This window comes from Carcharhinus amblyrhynchos, chromosome 3 (genome assembly GCF_965287045.1).
Source record: "Carcharhinus amblyrhynchos chromosome 3, sCarAmb.v2.hapA, whole genome shotgun sequence".
NCBI lineage: Eukaryota > Metazoa > Chordata > Chondrichthyes > Carcharhiniformes > Carcharhinidae > Carcharhinus > Carcharhinus amblyrhynchos.
This window is the reverse complement of record NC_137326.1, coordinates 31,609,933-31,632,254: the sequence shown is the minus strand read 5'-3', so window position 1 is coordinate 31,632,254 and position 22,322 is coordinate 31,609,933. Positions and strand designations below refer to the sequence as shown.

Genomic DNA, 22,322 nt, shown 5'->3' with positions numbered 1-22,322 from the left:
ACTGGGGGATATTATTAATTATACAAGAAACAGAAAAACATACCATATGTAGGTTTCTTCTGTTGAAAAAACATTTTATCAAAAATTAATGCAGGATTGTACCAATTAAAAAGTTAAAAGCCTTTAATAAGACAACACACAGTCTGCATCCAGCAGAATATATAGCATCTTGCAAACAGATTGAGATAACAACTAGAATGATGAATAGAAACAGGAAAATTTGTTCCAAACCAGATGTTTGCAGTAAAATATTTTTGAATTCTGGATCCCTGGAGTATAACAGAGACCAGGCTTAAATATGAGCGGAAATGAAAATGAAACATTACTGACTGCAATATATTCAGGAAGGATAGGGATAGAGGGCTCAGTGGTTGGCACTGCTGCCTAAACACCAGGGTTTGATTCTAGCCTGGGGTGCATGTCTTTGTGGAGTTTACATGTTCACCCTGTGTCTGCATCGGTTTCCTCTGGGTTCTCTGGTTTCCTCCTACAGTCAAAGATATAAACATTAGGTGGATTAGCCATGGTAAATTTGTGGGGTTACGGGGATAGGGTGAAGGCATGGATGAGATGCTTTGTCAACGGGCTGAATGGCCTATTTCTACACTCTTAGGATTCTGTGGAAAAGAGAACAAAGGTCTTTAGCAGAGATGGAGTTTTATGGAGGAGCAATATAAGAACAACATTTCTTTGATGCGGTACCATTAGTGGAGTAAAATGTCCCAATATGCTTCACAAGAATGTTGTACAGCGAATTTTGACAAGCCACAAAATCTTGGTAAAAGAGAGAAGTTTTAAGATCGTCCTGAAGAAGGGCCAGGAGCAAGAGGTTTAGGGAGGGAATTCCAGAGCTCAGAGCCTTGGTAGCTGAAGGCCTGTCGACCAGTGGTGGAGCAATGAAAAGAAAGGCTAGGCATGCTTAAAACATTAGAATTGGAGGAGGCAATATCCTATACCGTGGAGCTGGAAGAGATTACAGAGATAGAGAAGGACAAGGCCAAAACTAGGAGGCACAGTTTCCTCCTAAGATATCTTTCCTCCTCGCTGCAGTAATTGACTCTTTCATCAGTATTGCATCATTGTTTTTTTTATACCCTTTTACACCCTCCCAGTCTTATCTGAAGATTCTGTATACTGGAATATTGAGCTGCCAGCCCTACCCTTCCCGCAACCGTGTCTCTGTGATGGCATAAATCATAATCACGTGTTAATCAATGGCTTCAATTCATCTGCTTTACAACATAAAACATTTTGCAGTAAAGTAAATGTCATATTTCCTTGCCATGTTTCCTTGTGTTTTAACATGCCTAGCTTCACTCTGCCTTCTGAACTGATTTGGTTTTTCTCATTTATCCGGCTGTGCATTCACCCCCCTACAGTACATCCACTCTATCTTATCTCCAAGTTAGTTTTAACCTCCCCCTTCCCCCAATGTCCTGGCTAATGTTTATCCCTCAATCAAATCACAAAAGAATAAATGACTTGATCGTGATCACATTTCTGTTTGTGGGAGTTTACTGTGCTTAAACTGGCTGCCGCATTCATTACATTACAATAGAAAACTACCAGCATTTTTAGGACAAACTGCCTTTTAGGATAACTTGCTGAGAACGTTGAAATAGAGTACACGTTTAACTGTCTATGACAGTAAGGCATTCCAGCACCAATCCCTGCCTGAAATATTCTCATTCTCCCCACAGAGTCATAGAATTGTTGCAGTGCAGAAGGTGGCCATTTGGTCCATTGTATCTACACCAGCTCTCCAAACAAGCATCATGGTTTAGTCCCATTCCCAACCTTTATCCCACACCCCTGCACAATGATTCTATTCAAATAATCTAATGCTCTCTTAAATGCCTCAATTGAACCTGCAACCACCATACTTCCAGGTTGTGCATTCTAGACACAAATCACTTGTTGCGTGAAAAAGTATTTTATCACATCACATTTATTTCTTTCGCAAACCACTTTAAATCTGCACCCTGTTGTCCTTGATCCTTTTAAGTGCAGGAACAGTTTCTCTCTGTATACCCTGTCCAGCCCCCTCATGATTTTCAACATCTCTATCAAATCTCCTCTTTGCCTGCTTCACTCCAAGGAGAACAATCACAACCTCTCCAGTCTATCCTCATAGCTGAAATTTCTCATCCCTGGAAGCATTTTTGTAAGTTTCTTCTGCACTATCTCCAATACATTCATATCTTTGTGGCGTCCAAAACCTTGCACAATAGTTCAGCATAACTCTTTTACTCTATTGGTATACCATACACCACCTTTGACATTCATTCCCTCCACCACATATATGCACCGCAGTACTGAGGAAATGCTACACTGTCAGAGTTGCCATTATTATGGATAAGATGTTAAACCCAAGTCCCATCTGCCTGTTTGAGTGAATGCAAAAGGTCCCTTGGCAATGTTTTTGAAGAAGAGCATCAGATTTACTTTGATGTCCTAGCTAATGTTTATCCCTCAATCAAATCACAAAAGAATAAATGACTTGACCATGATCGTATTTCTGTTTGTGGGTGTTTACTGTGCTTAAACTGGCTGCCATGTTTGCTACATTACAATGGAAAATGCTTTTGGTGGCTGTAAAGTGTCTAGCGATATTTAATGGTCATTCAAAGTGCTATATAAATGGAAATCTGTCTTTTCTTTCTTTAAGATCAGTTAGGGATGAGCAATAAATGCTGTCCTTATCAGCAGAACTCACATCCCAAGAAGGGTTTTTTTTAAACATTTGAAAACTAGGGGAAGAATTTTAAAATCAACACATTATTTTAGCAGGAGCTAACGCAAGGTAACAAGCAGGGTTGATGGAAAATGGGACATGGTGAGATTAAGGATACAGGCATCAGTGTTTGGGAGTTTACAGTGGGTAGAATGTGGGAGGCTGGTGTGGAGTGCATTGAAGTAGTCAAATTCTGAAGTAACATGGGTATGAATGAGGGGTTTAGCAGTGGATGAGCTGAGGAAGGGGTGAAATTCACTGATGTTGCAGAGCTGATAAATAGGCAGTCTTGGTGATTGAGCAGATATATGGTTGGCAGTTCATTTCAGGCTCAAATATAATACCAAGGTGTGAACAGTCTGGTTTAGCTTCAGACAGTTGCCAGGGCAAGTGATGGTGTTGGTGGCTAGGAAACAACTTTTGTAACAGGGATTGAAGACAATGGAGGAAATTTCTGCCAATCCAATACTAGCATTTGGATAAGCCTGCATGTGGCAACTGGTGTGACATTTTTGATTGATACTGAATGGCAGAATGTGCCTGCTTAATGTTGATTTTAATCAATGCTGTTTCTTGTTAATGCTCAAAAAAAGGGTGAATGTATGTGCATATACCCAAAATAAAATAAACAAATGGGTATTACTGCAGGCTTTTAAAACTGTCAGTCGCATTAGGCCAAAAGTCCTCTTCACAGCTGTTAACAATCACCTACAGAGCCGATTCCATTAGGAGGCCTAAAGCTCAGCCAAACATTTATAATGGGATTTCATTGCACAGCAGTGTCAACAAAGGCTCGGAAGCTGAACACATTGAACTGACTTCTTTGACTGGCAGGCCAGTAGATTGTCAGATGTAAGCCTACTTGTGACACAAATAAATAATTTGACAAGATTAAGAGTCGTTATGAGAGTTAATTTTTTTTTCATGGGAGTATGATTAGCTGTGTTTGACATTTTTAGGAGGTCTTATGACAGCAGTTTTTTTCCAGAGGGATTTTGAGTGCTTCTTTAATTATTTTGATTGTTTCATATGCATTTCGAAGACTTGCCACTTTTATAGGACTCATTGTTTCTGCCCTAATGAATACTGGAAAAGTGGGTGTGAAGGATGCATGCAGGTGATTTTCAGAAGGCGTTTGACAAAGTACCTCACAAGAGGTTATTGCAGAAGGTCGAGGGACATGGAGTTGGGGGTAGGGTGTTAGCGTGGATAGAGGATTGGTTGTCAAATAGGAGGCAGAGAGTGGGGGTCAACGGGTGCTATTCGGATTGGCGGATGGTGACTAGTGGAGTGCCCCAGGGGTCGGTGCTGGGGCCTCAGCTTTTTACCATTTATATAGATGATCTGGAGGAGGGAACCGAGTGTAGGGTGTTGAAATTTGCTGATGACACCAAGATTGGGGGAACGGCAAATTGTGCGGAGGGTGTGGAGAGTCTGCAGAAGGATCTAGATAGGCTGGGCGAATGGGCCAGGAAATGGCAAATGGAATTTAATGTTGGCAAGTGTGAGGTGGTCCACTTTGGTAGGAAGGACTATTACTTACGGGGCAAAAAACTGCAGCAGGCGACGGTGCAGAGGGACCTCGGGGTCCTTGTGCATGAGTTGCAAAAACCCAGCTTGCAGGTGCAGCAGGTGGTCAGGAAGGCGAATGGGATGCTGGCCTTCATCGCGAGGGGGATTGAATATAAAAGTAGGGAGGTCTTGCTGCAGCTGTATAGGGCATTGGTGAGGCCGCAGCTGGAGTACTGTGTGCAGTTTTGGGCGCCGCACCTGCGCAAAGATATTTTGGCCTTGGAGGGAGTGCAGAGGAGGTTTACTAGGCTGATACCGGAGTTGAGGGGGTTGAGCCATGAGGAGAGGCTGAATAAACTGGGCTTGTACTCGTTAGAGTTTAGAAGAATGAGGGGAGATCTCATTGAGACGTATAAGATGATGAATGGGATGGATAGGATAGAGGTGGAGAGACTCTTTCCGCTCAAAAAAGACAGTAGGACTAGGGGGCACAGCCTCAAGATAAAAGGGGGGCGGTTTAGAACGGAGTTGAGGAGGAACTTCTTCACTCAAAGGGTAGTGAATCTCTGGAATTCTCTGCCCGTTGAAGTGGTGGAGGCTGCCTCGCTAAATATTTTTAAGACGCGGGTTGATGGGTTTTTGATGAGAGAGGGGATTAAGGGTTATGGGGAGAGGGCGGGAAAGTGGAACTGAGCAGTGACAGATCAGCCAAGATCGTATTGAATGGCGGGGCAGACTCGAAGGGCTAGATGGCCTACTCCTGCTCCTATTTCTTATGTTCTTATGTGAGTGAGGGGGATGGTATGAGACATATGGAAGGATCATGGTGGTATGGAGGGGTCACAGTTGGGGTGTGGAAAGTGAAGGCTAGTGGGCGTAACCATGAATAGAGTAAGGCAGATGTTCCACTTGATGGTGCAAGGCCTTTTAACCTGTGGACCTTTCATTTGCTCACCTCCATTGTTGCCTTGGGCTGGTTTTAGGAGACAGCAGGCTTGACAGGAAGGCAGAGGTGGGATCGAAGCTGAAAGTCCCACCTTTTATTTGTTTTTCTTATAATGAACAGCCAATTCTGATACATTTGTATTTTTGAAAAATACTGGATACCAATAAAAATATGTAACAAAATACATGTAACTGAAATATCATCCCTTAGGGAAAAACACTCAATATTTCAACGCATTTTAAATAATGACATTGTTAGGCTTGTATGCACACCTCAGCTCCTTCAATTTCAGTATTCAGTGGCTATGTCAGAGTTACCTGTTCCTATTATCTATCACAGTTATTCCCTTGTAGAGATGTAAGCGAATTGATTACAATGCTGAGGATTGGTAGAGTTAACCTTAACCTTCCTCTGCACTGCGAAGACACAAGCATGGTTTTTCCTCTTCCTGTTTTAATTTTCTTGACAGCGTTGTTGCTCAGTGCAATTTCTAAAACATTTACAATGTTTACTGTTATTCAGGGGAGAAGTGCTCTTTATGTTTTATATGGTGTGATTATTTTCAAAATTGGCAAATATGGATTCTCCCCAAGCATAATTTTAATAAACTGCAAGTTAAAAACATGTTAATTTAGAGTACTGCTGGCTAACTGTATTTATCATCTCATTAAGAGCAAGGATGTAATGATGTTTGAGCTTGAATGAAAGGTTAACGTCTGCAAGCTATATTGATCCATGAAGTTTCCATAACAGATGGGGACAGATTTTTGATGCATAAACTAGCTGTGCAAATTGGCACAATTTAAGATATTGTAAATTGTCTTTCTTGTTCATTTAGATCAGAGTAATGCTATTGAAGCAAACAATAGCCAGTAGCTGTAGTAAACGTGTCTGGCATAGAATGGGTTTATGTGGGATTGGGCACAGTCATGCCCACACTGTGATGTAAAGGAACATGTGTACATGACACAAGTCTAAAGAGCTATCTTCGACTGGACAGAAACATGTATAGAGCAAACATAGAGACAGCTCCTATCTTAGAACTTATACTGGATGTATGTACATAGTTATTAGTAATTAATTAACACTTACTGTTTGATTTGATTTATTATTGTCAAGTATTAGCATACAGTGAAAAGTAATGTTTCTTGCGTGCTATACAGACAAAGCATACTGTTCATGGAAAAAGAAACGAGACCGTGCAAAATGTAGAGTTGCAGTTATAGCTAGCGGATAGAGAAAGATCAAGATAGGTCCATTCAAAAGTCTGATGGCAGCAGGGAAGAAGCTGTTCTTGAGTCAGTTGGTACGTGGCCTCATACTTTTGTGGAAGAGAGAATGTCTTGGGTATGTTGGGTCCTTAATTATGCTGGCTGCTTTGCTGAGGGAGAAAGTGTAGCCAGAGTCAATGGATGGGAGGCTGGTTTGTGTAATGGATTGGGCTCCATTTGCGACCTGTTGTAGTTCCTTGCGGTCTTGGGCAGAGCAGGAGCCATACCAAGCTGTGATACAACCGAAAGAATGCTTTCTATGGTATATCTGTAAAAGTTGGTGAGAGTCATAGCTAACATACCAAATTTCCTTAGTCTTCTGAGAAAATAGAGGTGTTATTAAAACTATACAAGAATCTGATCCTCCTCATGAGACCTACTGAACTGCACACAACATCTTTCAACATGGTGGCAGCTATCAAAATAAGCCGGAACCTCGGAGCCTGCAGCAGAAATTTAAAATTTGGAAGATTGAATAAGCAGCATTCTGACTGACGGAAGCTCCAGAAGCGAAGGTGCAGAAGGAAATCACTGAAGAAAAGCTCCAAAGCAGAAATAAAACTTCACGCTGCAGCAGAAAACTCAGCTGAATCCCATGGAAGTTCAGCTTCAAAACCCAAAGAGTGCAGAGTCAGAAGAACTAGCAAGGATGAGCTAAAAAGTTAAGTTCTTGGTCAAAATGAGTTTAAAGTAGCTTTTCAGACAATGACAGTCAGAGTCACCTGTTTTAGAAAGCATCAGAAACAGTACGGGGTTCTGAACCTGTGCCTCACCACATGGCAGCTGGCCTCTCTTCGATCGAGAAATAAAATAATTAAATAACAAATAACCAGATTTTCATTGTTTCAACAGCCTAAAATATTTAGATACTACATGACGGACTCAAAGATCAATCCAGAGAGGCATTGCTATAAATTTAATAGAGAAAGGTGGCATGATGACACAGTGGTCAGCACCACTGCCTCTCAATTCTAGCCTTGGGTCACTGTCTGTGTGGAGTTTGCATGTTCTCTGCATATTTGCATGATTTTCCTCCAGGTGCTCTGGTTTCCTCTTACAGTCCAAAGTTGTGCGGATGAGGTTGATTGACCGTGCTAAGTTGATCCTAGTTTTGGGGGGATTAGTAAGGTAAATATGTGGGGTTACAGGGATAGAGTGGGATTGTTGTCGGTGCAGACTTGATGGGCTGAATGGCTGCCTCCTGTAGTGTAGGGATTCTATGAGATAATTAATGCCATTGCTGGGAGGCAGTCAAAACCAGCAAGTACAGGAAACTTCATTGTGAAGAAGCATACGGTTATGCCTTCTGCATACAGTAGCATATATAACATTTTGGATTTCCTTAGTATTTAAAGCTGTTTACACACTTACAATTTAATGACCGTGGATCACAAATCTATCTTAGCAGAGGCAGTCCAGATTAATAGGCTTTTATACTCATTTGGCAATCTTGCTGATGAAATAACCTTAATGTAGTGCAATAATGAATCCTAAACCAGCTTTGATGAAATATTAAAAGCCTTTGATAAATACTTTAACCTTCGCTTTGTAGATCGCACAGAACTTAAAAGGAGGGATTTAATATTCTCAGTAGAGCAGCAAAAGGTTTTGCCACATGAAGACATCAGAGAGATAGAGAACATTCCAGAAGTCGTACAAAGAAATCTTTTTGTAAATCATAATGCACAGCCCTAAACCGCTGTAAAGTGTTGCCAGTGCTGAGCCACCTGACAATGGTTGAAGGCAAAGTAATAGTTTCTAAGTGTAGACTGATAAAAGAAAAGATAGAAGCAGGATCAGGAAATGTGAATTTGGAGCAGAAGATCAAGGAACAAGAAGGAAAAACACTGGATACTTCGAACTTACTGAGAACATTTGAATTGTTGAAAAATGCAATTGATTATATGAAAATTGGGAACCTAGAGTGGCAAGAGATAAATAGAATTCTTGCAAAAGATCGTAAAGAATTTAGAAAAGAATTGACAGAAGTGCAATGGCAGAAGTGCAATGGCAGAAAGTGAGCTGGAAGGATAGCTCAGCAGAATTTTGTTCTGCCAAGGAAGAACTGATCGGTGTAGAGAACCAAATATCACTTACAAAGATTGAGTATGATATGGAAAAATAATAACTAGAATGTTGCTCACAGGAAGTAGAACATTTGAATTTGTTTCGGTGTTTCATGTCCTCTTTCAACAAAGATGGATTTTCAAAAAATAAATTCAATGAACTTCAAGCATCAGAACTCTTTAGAAAACATTGTGGAAAATGCCTGGAACAAGATAAAGAATTGATGCATCAGAATAATTGCCTGAAAACAGAATTAACAACCAAAACTAATGAAGTTCTTGAACTTCGATTCAATTTGAACCACATGAAGGATGAGATGCACAGTATGGAAGTGCAAATCCAGACTTTGAATGCGAATATGGAAAATCCTAAGAAACAGATTGAAGATCTAATGAATGAATTGAAGCCGGTTGAACAACAATCAGTGACCGAGGAAAATAGATTCCAAAAGCATCTGAATTTCTTGGTGAAGTTGTTAAACTTGTATGAATCCTGCAGTTAACTGTGAAACAAAGACAGCAAAGTAGTTGCTGACCTGAATAGAGAGATTCATAAGTTTGAAAACAACTGGTAAATAAAAGTAATCAAATTTTGGCCTAAGTTTGGAAAAAAGTGGGAATGAAGATTCCATTCTTGAAGTGTAAACTCCCACATGCCTCACTGTGAACCTCATGTAGGAAGAAAAACAAAATGACCATTACAGATGAGCGGAGAGGTTGTTCTCCCTGCAGGGAACATGATGAACCGATGACCATCCATAACACTAGGTAGGTAGTTGATAAGGAACGAATCATCCAAAGAATGAAAAAAGAGAATAAAGAGCAGCCAACCAAATTACCAGATTCAAAGCAACCTCCTATCCATCAAGGTTTATCTATTTCATAGAGCCCACCACTCTTCCAACTGTTGACAAGATAAAGGCTGGAATTTTATGATTTTGTTTGAAGTAATGAGTAGGAAAAGCGGAGTGCAGTCCTTCAGTTGTCTTGGCAGCTTTTCTTGCTAAATTTCCAAGTATTTTGGAGGAAAAAAGAAAGAGGCGGGACCCATAACAACATTCTGGTGGCGCATATCCTGAATGATTGGGACAATTTTTAAAGTGCGTCCCAATCTGATAAAAATAAGGATACCCACTGCAGAAACAGGAACACTCCTCCCATCCTCCATGGTCCTTCCCTCCCCACCCCACATTGCCTGAGGGAGTCAGCATGACACTCTTTCCCCCTTGGAGGTTGTACGGGCCAGACCTGTTGTAAAACCTACTGGTGTGAAGTCACAGAATTCTTCACAGGGGTGGTAATACAGCAACGTAGCCCACTAATGATAAAATGTATGATAATGGAGTTTCTGATCTTGCATAGTAGGAATCCCATTACACCATTGGCAGGGGGGTGAGGACAATATCAACAGGAAACCCTTTTGGCATAAAAGCTGTTTGGGAACTCCTCTTGGATTCTCTGCCTCCACCAGCTCTCCTGTCAGTTGAAAAGGAGAGTGAAAAATCCCCCTTCCCCCAAGCCCTGGAAAAATTGTAAAGCCTCCTTATTGCGAGAATCTATAAAATCAGAGACTTGAATGGGGAAGAAGGCATAATAGAAGTAATGTAAATGTATAGTATAAATAGGAATACATTGTAAATACATTGAGGGAGGTACAGTGTATTGGTCTGGCATAGAAAGGATTAATGTGAGACTGAGTACAGTACAAATATAGTACTGTTACTTAGAGGAACAGAATTCAAATCTAATCTTGGACAGGACAGAGACATGTGCAGAGGTAAGCATGGAGATGGGTCCTGACTTAGACCTTATTACGTATATATGTATATAGCTTTTGGTAGTTAAACAGTTATTGTTAAACTATACAAGACTCTGCACCCCTTCATGAGAACAACCAAACCACATACAACGGTAGCTACCATTCTTTTTAACCTCTTGTGAAATCATACAACCATTTTGTACATGGACAGCAACTGACGAACTAATGCTCAAACTAGGATGTAGGAAATTTGACAGAAAGCTTCCAGTTAAAAATGGTTGTGTCATTAAATCAAATTACATTGTAAGAATGATACTGCATTATGTTCAAAGGGAATGACACCACAGATTTTATTTGACTTAGCTAGGTCCAGATTGGAAACATTTTTGTGACTAATCACAAATATAATTATATTTTTCCCCTTATATTCCTTTCCAACCATAGTATATGAACAGTGGTTTCACACAGTGGCCCAAAACTGCCGCCTCAGAAGAATATGGGCGGATTTTATGGCCTCACACATTCCGAAACTGTAAAATCCCATCTGAGGTCACCGGACCTTTCCATGGTCCACCCATCGCCTGTTCTGATTCCCGTGGTGGGTGGGGCAGTAAAATTCCAGCCTATGTTTCAGCAAAATTGCTACTTTCAACTTGGACTATGGTGGGATTTATTGCTACAGAATTTTGCATCCATTTAAATACGTTACATGTTTTGTGGGGAAGTTCTTCATTCGATGTAGAATTTGAAAACATTAAACATACAAGTTTCCACAAAGCCTAATTATTGCTAACAACATGATTTAGACGTAACTATTTTCTGCTTCTCAACAGTTCCTGGAAGAACCAGTATGTTTGTAAAAATGTCCACATATTATGCTATTAAAACTGCTGATTCACCTTCCATTTCCAAAAGCTCATCCTATTTTTGAATAATAGCTCAGGGAATGCAGTCACTTTTTCAACTATCATCTGTGTGTTTATCTGCATCACCCATCGTAGAATTTTGTTCAGTTATGACACAGCCAGTTCTATGGGGAAATCATTCTCATTGTTGGAATAATTGCATCACAGAGTAATTATCTTTGCAAAATTGATCAAAGTTTTTTGGAAGTAATCAACTTTCTAATTTGTGGAAGGCTAATATATATTTTAGTGATCACACACACCTTTAAAAGATAGTTATATAAATATGTTATGATTGGTCCAAAAATCTTTCAAAATTTATATTAAAGAAAGAAACCATAGACATTAGAAATCTTGAATAAAATCTTGAAATGCACAGCAATTGGTCAGCATCTGGCATAAAGGAAGTTCAAATGTTTGGATAAACCACTTCCAGAGACCCAACTGAAAATGGTAACCTTTAGTCTATTATCCAGAATGTGTAAACTGATTGCCCTGGCAGACTACTCACTCCACTCTTCTGATTTGACAAGAAAGAATGCAATATTATTTCCAATTTCAGGTCAGGTGGAAACTGGCTAACTGGTTTATCATCACTGGAAGGTAGCTATTGATGTCACTACATTTCTATTTAAGCTTTAATATTGGGGATCCCAATCCACTAATGTCTCAGTCATGGCAGACTTCAAAATAAATGAAACAATAAAATGATATCGCTGTGTGAGCAAATGAGCTTACCACTGTTGTAGTCATTTTTTGCTTTGTTTTCATCTGATGCAGTATATTCAGTTTACACTACCATAGGTAAAAAGAAAACAATAATGAAGAAGTAATCAAAAAGGAAAAATGTAGGAATCCAGGGATGAAAATGTACTTTTTCCCACCAACAATTATTTACTTAGTCCAACAGAATTACTATAACAGCTTTTTGATTTGCTTCCTTGGTATCCATTTGCAAATCAGTGCGCATTTAACAGTACTGGAAGACTGTTTACTTTTTTGAATTTCAATGTGCAATCACGTGCTCATTGTTTATTTAATTTTATTCTTGGAGCATGTATAGCAATGATGGGCAATCTATGCTAGTGAGTGGGCCAAATGGGTGGCCTTCCATTGTCTCAGTGGGCCATAAGATTGAAATTGGGCCTGTTCACTAACCATGACCCCATGAATAAAAATAAATACATTGAGAATGAGTTATAGAAAATGCTTAATCATTCACATATTAATAGAACTGTCATCAACTTCAAATGGTGAAAACAAAATAAATATTTACACTTGATTGGACGCAGAGGGAGTGCTTGGCCCTCAAGCCAATGTTGTGTACAATCAGCATGCGCCTACCTTCATGTGCTCTTGCTTTACATATGTATCTCTTCAATAATACTGGTAGGAAACTATGCAGTGGAAACCAGCAGAATGTGGCGATTCTGCACATGGGCACTAGTCAACAAAATGTCTCGTGGGCTGCGTTCAGCAAAGGTGCCGTGTTAGCAAAGAAATTACTGCTATCCTTTGAAACTTGTGGATATTCTCTTTGAACCACTATGTCCTCAAACTAATGATGTTTTCATGTTAGTGGTAGAAAGGGAATTCTAAGTATTTGTCCTAGGTGAAGTATATAATAATATCCAAGTTAAAATGGTGTGCAACTTGAAATTGATTGTACTTCCTTGATCTTGCTTTTGCTGGTAGACATCATAGGGCTGGGACATGCTGTCAAAGTAAGATTCGTAAATTGCTATGGTACATTTTGTTAATCCGGCATACTATAGCCATGATGGGCAAGGTGAATATTGAGTCTCATAGCATCAATACCAACCAAATGATGTTTTTCTTTACTGAATAATGTCAACGTTTGAATTTGCAGCTGCACCTATTCTGATGATGCTGACATACAACGTAATTAGCAGTGTTGTTATGTATGAATGCAGAGATAAAGTTTTATGTAGTTAGAAAATATATATTGAAGAAATCTGGATCCATAACAGTGTATACAAAGGTGTTTTGTTGAAAACTATGAAGTTTGATTATCTTATAAAACCAAAATTACCACTTGAAATGCTTAATGGACCATTTACACAAGTGGTTTCTGTACTTTTTCTGTCCAGGGATTTGTTGCAAATATTCACACACTTACAATGAGCTACCTTGACGTTGAAACGAGCACCAAATGGCAAACAATATTATAATTGCAGAAACTACCATAACAAGCGCAGAAATTATATGATCTCACTCAACTACCCCCCTCCCCTCTCCAGATTCTCTTTGTAAAGCCCTTAGTGCGTAGGTAACCTCATTTGAAAACTCATGATTTACAGAAACATTTGATTTTCCTTGAACTTCAAGTTCATCATCGCTTTATTACTGTCCACACAAATCATGGATTTAACTATTTAATCTGACTTTTATCATTTTTAGTGCAATTCTTTCATGATTGACATACACAACAAAAAAAGTAATGTTCTTGCTTTAAATTTTCTAATTAGCAAATTATTGATTTTAATACTGGACAAACTGGATTAAAATATTACAGTGGCTAGCATTGCTGCCTCATGGCTCCAGGGACCCGGGTTCGATTCCCGGCTTGGGTCACTGTCTTCGTGGAGTTTGCATGTTCTCCTTGTGTCTGCGAGGGTTTCCTCCGGGTGCTCTGGTTTCCTCCCACAGTCCAAAGATGTGTAGGCTGGGTGCATTGGCCATGCTAAATTGCCCCTTAATGTCCTGGGATATGTAGATTAGAGGGATTAGCAGGATAATTACGTGGGGTTACATGGATAGCGCCCGGGTGGGATTGTTGTCGGTGCAGACCCAAAGGGCTGAATGGCCTCCTCCTGCGCTGTAGGATTTCTGTGATTCCTATGACTATTTCAGTATTTAAAACAGTTGCAATTGATCTTAAAAGTAAGGTCGTGCTGTTTGAATATCTATTTAAAATGGCTGGATGATAACTGATGAAGACAGTATTTCTGTGCTTCATTGCTATTTCTGATGACATAGGATCTCCTGATCCCATTAATGATGGCTTTAGGGACTCCTGTTTTTCTGAAACATAGGTAACATTTGAAATGTATCATCTAATCAGCTGTTATCCAACAAAATAGGAACACATTAGAAAAATTTTAAAAAGTAGATTCTATATTAAGCAGCTGAATATTTTCTGCCACTTAAAGGTAATTTTGTCAGAATTGTCAAAAATTGAATCTACAGGGATTTCAAATTAAATTGTAGGGGCCGGACTTAGTTTTTCAAAGATGAAACAAAATATATGGTTTTGCATAAAAATGAATCTAATGACTAACAGAAGTACTTAGATGCATTTTATTGAAAGATGCAATAACTAGAAATATGATGTTGTTGAAAGGAGCACACAGCAATAATAAGTTGTATTTATAAACTGCTTCTATCACACAAAAATCAAATCAAAATCAGCCAAAGAAGGTGTTATTGGGAGATGTTGCCAAAAATTCGGCCAAAAAATTGAGTTTTAAGGAGGACCTTAATGGAGAAGAGGGAGGTAAAGAAGCAGAACAGTACAGGGATGAGCTTTCAGATCTTGAGGCTGAGGTGGCAGAAGGCATGACTGCCAATGTGGGGAAGAAGGAAGGACAGAGTCAAAGGAACACAGTGATCTGGGAGGAATTTAGGAATGGAGGAGGATACAGAAATGGAGAGGGATAAGAGGAATTAATCACAGGTATAAGAATTTTAAATAAGACTTTGAGAGAGTAGAAGCCAAAATGGACATTAGTGATGAGTAAAAATTGATTTGTCTGAGATTGGAGATGCTACTGTTTTAGATGGTCTGAAGATTAGAGTTTAAGAACATAAGAACATAAGAACATAAGAAATAGGAGCAGGAGTAGGCCATCTGGCCCTTCGAGCCTGCCCCGCCATTCAATAAGATCATGGCTGATCTGTCGTGGCTCAGTTCCACTTTCCCGCCCTCTCCCCATAACCCTTAATCCCCTCTCTTATCAAAAACCCATCAACCCGCTTCTTAAAATATTTAGCGAGGCAGCCTCCACCACTTCAACGGACAGAGAATTCCAGAGATTCACCACCCTTTGAGTGAAGAAGTTCCTCCTCAACTCCGTTCTGAACCGCCCCCCCTTTATCTTGAGGCTGTGCCCCCTAGTCCTACTGTCTTTTTTGAGCGGGAAGAGTCTTTCCACCTCTATCCTATCCATCCCATTCATCATCTTATACGCCTCAATGAGATCTCCCCTCATTCTTCTAAACTCTAACGAGTACAAGCCTAGTTTATTCAGCCTCTCCTCATAGCTCAACCCCCTCAACTCCGGTATCAGCCTAGTAAACCTCCTCTGCACTCCCTCCAAGGCCAAAATATCCTTGCGCAGGTGCGGCGCCCAAAACTGCACACAGTACTCCAGCTGCGGCCTCACCAATGCCCTATACAGCTGCAGCAAGACCTCCCTACTTTTATATTCAATCCCCCTCGCTATGAAGGCCAGCATCCCATTCGCCATTTAGGAGATCAGCATGGTATTATTGCCACTTGAATAGTTCAGAGAATAGATATCCATGAGGATTTCAGCAGCAAATGAGCTATAAGAAGGGTGGAGGTGGGGCAACAGGCATAAAAGATGATGTCTTTGAGATGGCATGAATATGGGATTGGAGCTCAGCTCAGCACCAAACTGGATACCAAGGTGGAACAGATAGGCTCAACATGAAACAATGGCAGGATGGGGAAGCAAGGGTACAATGTTTATGGTGACGCTTTCATTCATCCTAACATTTAACTGAAAGAAATTGCAACTCATCTGAGACTGGACGTTCAACAAGCAATCTGACTCACAGGCACTTATAGGAATCAGGACAGATGGTGAAAAAGTGGAGCCGGTTATCAACAGTATGCTTGTGGAAGCTGATTCCTTGTCTTTGGATAATGTTACCAAGGAACAGGATTTCGTTAAGAAAGAGGAGGAAGCCAAGACTAGACCCTTGGGTGACTGAGGGGGTAATTATGTATGTAAAGAAGTAGTGACCTAGACAGTGAAGCATGGTTTTGGAGGAGAGGATAATCAAACAGTTCAAAGGTTACAAAGAGGGCAAGGGGACAAAATCGGAAAATGCACCTGGTTTGCAGTAACAGAAGATGTCAGTGATGTGGAAATCTATTTGGAGTTGGGGAAAAGATCAGCAGGATTTGAGAAGCAGCACTTTGGAGGTGTCAAACAGATGGTAATCATTTGCAAGGGCAGAGGGATAATGTGTTTTCTAAGAAAGTAGAGTAATGATGACAGATTTGAGAGGAAAGAGGATATTATCTAAGTGGAGGAAGCCATTTAGAATAACAGTTAGTATCAGGGGCAGGAAGCAATTTTATATTATGTATTATTTTGTGTAATAATCATTTCCATTTTAAATAGAAATTTTACATTGAATAACACATTTATTTTTCAAACTTAAGGATGATTTGCTGAATAGGATCACCAGACGGCCCTCAGATGCCAGGCCAAGTTCCAGTAGCTCTGAAGCCTCGTTGGTCAACTATTTATCCCATAGTTCAACGTCAGTATCTTCTGAAAGAACCATAAAAACTGTTTCAAAAGAACAAACAATGAAGGGAACTCCTTTTCCTGCAATGATCAAAACAGACATAGAAAAAAATCACAGCAGTATCATTCCAGTCCAAAGTAGATCTCCCACTAGAATGAATGCTCCAGATTCTACATCAAGCATAATAAAGGTGAAAGATGGTCAAGCAAACCAATCCAGGATGTCAATGGTAAAAAGATCCTTGAAAGAAATCCCAAAGGAGGATCCAAGACTAACGACAGAGAATTGTGTAAGTTTTTCTTTCCTGATTTAAAATTTTTTTACACTTTATTCCTTAAAAGCTGAATTGATTCAAAAAGGGGATTTTATTTAATAAAACGTTTTTTTTTAATTTGTACTTATCAAAGTGTTTGTGCTGGAAAATAGGAGATTCTTTGTGCATCTTTTTGCAAGCTGAGAGGATATGTTTTTGCTTCTTTTTGTAAGCTGTGAGGATATTTTCCAAGCTATCAACCTAGCTCACATTTGAACTATCAGAAGAATACAAGGACAATTCCTTAAGTGCTTTACCAAATTTTTTTGCTTAAAAATGAATTTAAATTTACAAAGAAAACGATGAACTTCAATGTTGATTATAGGAAGAAGCCTTTATAATATCAATTTATTTTAATCATCGGATGCTTGTGTACAATATGCTCGTGTGTGATAATGCTGTTTCTCTGAGCCAGTTCAAGATGTTCGTTACTGAAATTCATTGTGTATTGTTGTTATTGATCTTGTGATGGACTTTGCTCTGAATCATACACAGTTGTGAGTCAGAGATCTATCATTAAAATAATGCTGTGTATGATTGTGAGATTCCCATTTGATTATTCTTATGAAAGGTTAGAAAGAATGGTCGAATAAAATATTATGCATAAAATAGATCCATAAAATGCAAGATCAAGAGAAAATGGGAATGAAGAAGAATTAGTGAAACCTCTGAAATATTGTGCTTATTTGTGAATTCCATGTTTTAGATGAGACCAAAGAAAGGATCAAGATAGTCAGTCTATGCCCACTGAACAAATTGCTGAAGTATCGTCAAAGGCACAGATGTTAACTTTCACTGCAGTTGTAGAGTTGCTTCCTAAAGCTCAGAATGACAAATAGGAAAAATTGAGGATGATAGAGGAAACTAAATAGATCAGTCACAAGATATAATTTTTAAAAAGTTCCTACTTGGGATAATCATTTCAAAACTAATTAATGTAGCAAATACATGAGTGTGTTCAAAGGAAAATTGTCAAGTTGATTCTTGACTCATGAATTTGAGGGCAGAGTAAGCTGAAAGTACCTTTTATATTCCTATTGTTTATGTTCTTTAAAAGAAAGATTATTGCGAAATATAAAAATTCATTGTGTTGGGGATAGCATATTGGCCTAGATAGAAAGTTGGCTGGCTAGTAGAAAACAGAGGGATAACAGAAATTGAACTTTCTGGTTGGCAAAATGTCATGAGTGGTGTGCCACAAAGATCTGTGCTGGGATTCAACCTTTTCTAATTTATATAAATGACTTGGATGAATGGACCAAAGTGATAGTTGCTAATTTTGATAATGACACAAAGATAGGGAGGATGGCAAGATATGAAGAGGATGCAGGAAGCTACATAAGTATAAGATTGGTTAAATGAGTGGACAAAGACCTGGCAAATAGGGTTCAATGTTGGAAAGTGGAAAATTGTTTCAGTTTGGCAGGAAAAAGTAAAAAGAAACACATTTTCTAAATGGTGAGAGATTGTAGAGCTCCGCGATGGAAAAGGATTTGAATGTTCTGGTGCATGGGTCACAAAAAGCTAATGTGCAGGTACTGCAAATAATTAGGAAAACTAATAGAATGTTAGCATTGTGAGGGGAATGAAACATTATGGAGGCTAAGCTTCAGTCGTACAAGGAATTGGTGAGATCGCATCTGGAATACTGTATAAGATTTGATTTCTTTATTTAAGGAAGAATGTAAATGCATTTGAAGCAGTTCAGAAAAGGTTTACTAAACTAAAATCTGGATTGGGTGGGTTATCAGAGGAAAGGTTGGACAGGCTAGGTTTTTATCCTCTGAAGTTTCGAAGATTAGAACAAAGAAAATCACAGCACAGGAACAGGCCCTTCGGCCCTCCAAGCCTGCATTGACCATGCTGCCCAATTTAACTAAAACTCCTTCCCTTCCAGAGACCATATCCCTCTATTCCCATGCTATTCATGTACTTGTCAGGATGCCTCTTAAAAGTCACAACTATATCCGCTTTCACTACATCTCCCGGCAACGAGTTCCAGGCACCCACCACTCTCTGTGTAAAAACATCTACCTCGTACATCTCCTTTTAAACCTTGCCTCTTGCACCTTAAACCTATGCCCCCTAATAATTGACTTTTCTACCTTGGGAAAAAGCTTCTGACCATCTACTTTGTCCATGCCTCTCATAATCTTGTAGACTTCTACCAGGTCTCCCCTCAACCTCCATCATTCCAGTGAGAACAAACCAAGTTTCTCCAACCTCTCCTCATAGCTAATGCCCTCCATACCAGGCAATTTCCTGGTAAATCTTTTCTGTACCAAAGCCTCCATATCCTTCTAGTAGTGTGGCGACCGCAATTGAACACTATATTTCAAGTGCGGTCTAAAGTCCTATAAGGCTGCAACATGACTTGCCAACTTTTAAACTCAATACCCCAGCCGATAAAGGCAAGCATGTCATATGCCTTTGTGACTACCTTGTCCACCTGCATTGCCACTTTGTGACCCGTGTACCTGTACACACAGATCGCTTTGCCTATCAGTACTTTGAAGGGTTCTGCCATTTATTGTATATTTCCTATCTGTATTAGACCTTCCAAAATGCATTACTTCACATTTGTCCAGATTAAACTCCATCTGCCACCTCTCCTCCCAAGTCTCCAACTGATCTATATCCTGCTGTATTTCCTGATGGTCGTCATAGCAATCAGCAAATCCACCAATCTTTGTGTGGTCTGCAAGCTCATTAATCAATCCAGTCACATTTTCCTCCAAATCATTTATATATATTACAAACAGCAAAGGGCCCAGCACTGATCCCTGAGGAACACCACTTGTCACAGTCCTCTGTTCAGAAACGTACCCTTCCCCTGCTACCCTCTGTGTTCTTTGACTGAGCCAGTTTTGTATCCGTCTTGCCAGCTCACCTCTGATCCCAAAACTCTTCATTTTGTGCACCAGTCTGCCATGAGGGACCTTGTCAAAGGCCTTACTGAAGTCCATGTAGACAACATCCACTGCCAAACCCTTATCAATCATCTTCGTCACTTCCTCAAAAAACTCGATCAAGTTCATGAGACACAACCTCCCCTTCACAAAACCATGTTGCCTCTCACTAATACGTCCACTCATTTCCAAGTGAAAATAAAGTCCGACTCGAAGAATCCTCCAATAATTTCTCTACCACTGATGTAATGTTCACCGGCCTGTAATTACCTGGATTATTCTTGCCACCCTTCTTAAATAAAGGAACAACATTGGCTATCCTCCAATTGTCTGGGACCTCCCCTGCCTTCCCCTGACCTCAGATGTCCCGAGGCATGTTACATTGGGGAGACCATGCAGACACTACGACAAAGGATGAATGAACACAACTCGACAATCACCAGGCAAGAGTGTTCTCTTCCTATTGGGGGACACTTCAGCGCTATGGGCATTGGCTTCTGATCTTTGGGTAAGCGTTCTCCAAGACGGCCTTCATGACACATGACAATGCAGAATCGCTGAGGAGAGACTGATAGCCAAGTTCCGCACATGAGGACAATCTCAACTGGAATCTTGGGTTCATGTCACACTATCTGTAATCCCCATGACTTGCCTGGGCTCACTAACTGTCCTGGTTGGAGATAATACACATCTCTTTAATCTGTGCTTAACCCTCCCTCCACTTGCATTGTCTGTACCTTTAAGCCTTGAGTACCTGTAAAGACTCGCATTCTAACGATTATTTTGTAAATTGAGTTTGTGTCTTTATATGCCCTGTTTGTGAACAGAACTCCCATTTACCTGACGAAGGAACAGCACTCCGAAAGCTAGTGGCTTTTGCTACTAAATAAATCTGTTGGACTTTAACCTGGTGTTGTGAGACTTCTTACTGTGTTTACCCCAGTCCAACGCTGGATCTCTACAACATGACCTCCCCTGTAGTTCTCTCAGAAAAAGTTCTCTCAGGGCCCCAGCAATTTCCTTCCTTGCCTCTCTCAGTATTCTGAGGTACATCCCATCAGGCCCTTGTCTATCTTAATGCTTCTCAAGAACCCCAATATGTCCTCCTTTTTGATCTCAACATGACTTAAACTATCTACACATCCTTTCCCAGACTCATCATTCATCATGTCCTCCTTTTTGGGGAATACTGATGCAAAGTACTCATTTAATACCTCGCCCATTTCCTCTGGCTCCACGCATAGATTGCCTCCCTTGTCCTTGAGTGGGCCAACCCTCTCCGTGGCTACCCTCTTGATCTTTACATATGTATAAAAAGCCTTGGGATTTTCCTTAATCCTGCTGGCCAATGCTTTTTCATGACCCCTTTTAGTCCTCCTTATTTCTTGCTTAAGTTTCTTTCTACTTTCCTTGTATTCCACACTTGCCTCGTGTTTCCAGCCTCCAAGTTTTGACAAGTGCTTCCTTTTTCTGTTTGACTAGGCTCACAATATCTCTCATTATCCAAGGTTCCCAAAACTTGCCATACTTACCCCTCGTTCTTCCAGGAATGTGCTGTTCCTGAATTCCTATCAACTTGCACTTGAAAGCCTCCCACATACCAGGTGTTGATTTGCCCTCAAACAATCTACATTCTTCAGTTTCTGCCAAATATTGTTGTAATTAGCCTTCCCCAATTTAGCACCTCAACTTGAGGACTACACTTATCTTTATCCATCAGTACGTCAAAGCTTACTGAATTGTGGTCACTGTTCCCAAACTGCTCCCCTACTGAAACATCAACCACCTGGCTGGGCTCACTCCCCAATACCAGGTCCAGTATGGCCCCTTCTCTAGTTGGACTATCTACATACTGTTTCGGGAAGCCGTCCTGGATGTTCCTTCCAAACGATGCTCCATCCACACCCCTCTCACTAAGTGAGTCCCAGTCAATATAACGGAAATTAAAATCTCCCGCCACAACAACCCTGTTACTTTTACACTTTGCCAAAATCTACCTACATACCTTTTCCTCAATTTCCTGGTTGCAGTTGGGTGGCCTATGATGAACCCCCAAATTTGTGATTAACCTTTTCTATTTCTGAGCTCTACCCATATTGTCTCGCTGTATGAGCCCTCCTAGGTGTCCTCTGGGAGTACAGCTGTGATATTGTCCTTAACCAGTAGTGCAACTCTTCCACCCCTTTTACATCCCCCTCTATCCCGCCTGAAACATCTGTATCCTGAAATGTTAAGCTACCAATCCTGTCCTTCCCTTAACCAAGTCTCCGGCAACAACATCATAATTTCTAGTGCTAATCCAAGCTCTAAGTTCATCTGTCTCACCTGTTACACTTCTTGCATTGAAACAAATGCACTTTAGTCCACTACACCCTCTCTGA

General features: G+C 40.1%; 1 protein-coding gene across 1 annotated transcript in view; it reads left to right on the top strand.

Annotated features, from left to right (window-relative positions):
• The window catches only part of cfap20dc (CFAP20 domain containing), a 339,085-nt gene that overhangs the window by 205,805 nt on the left and 110,958 nt on the right, over positions 1-22,322 (top strand). Inside the window, exon 13 of the mRNA XM_080182992.1 lies at positions 16,631-17,008. Coding sequence (XP_080039118.1) covers positions 16,631-17,008 — 378 coding nt within the window. The remainder of the gene's footprint in view (positions 1-16,630; positions 17,009-22,322) is intronic.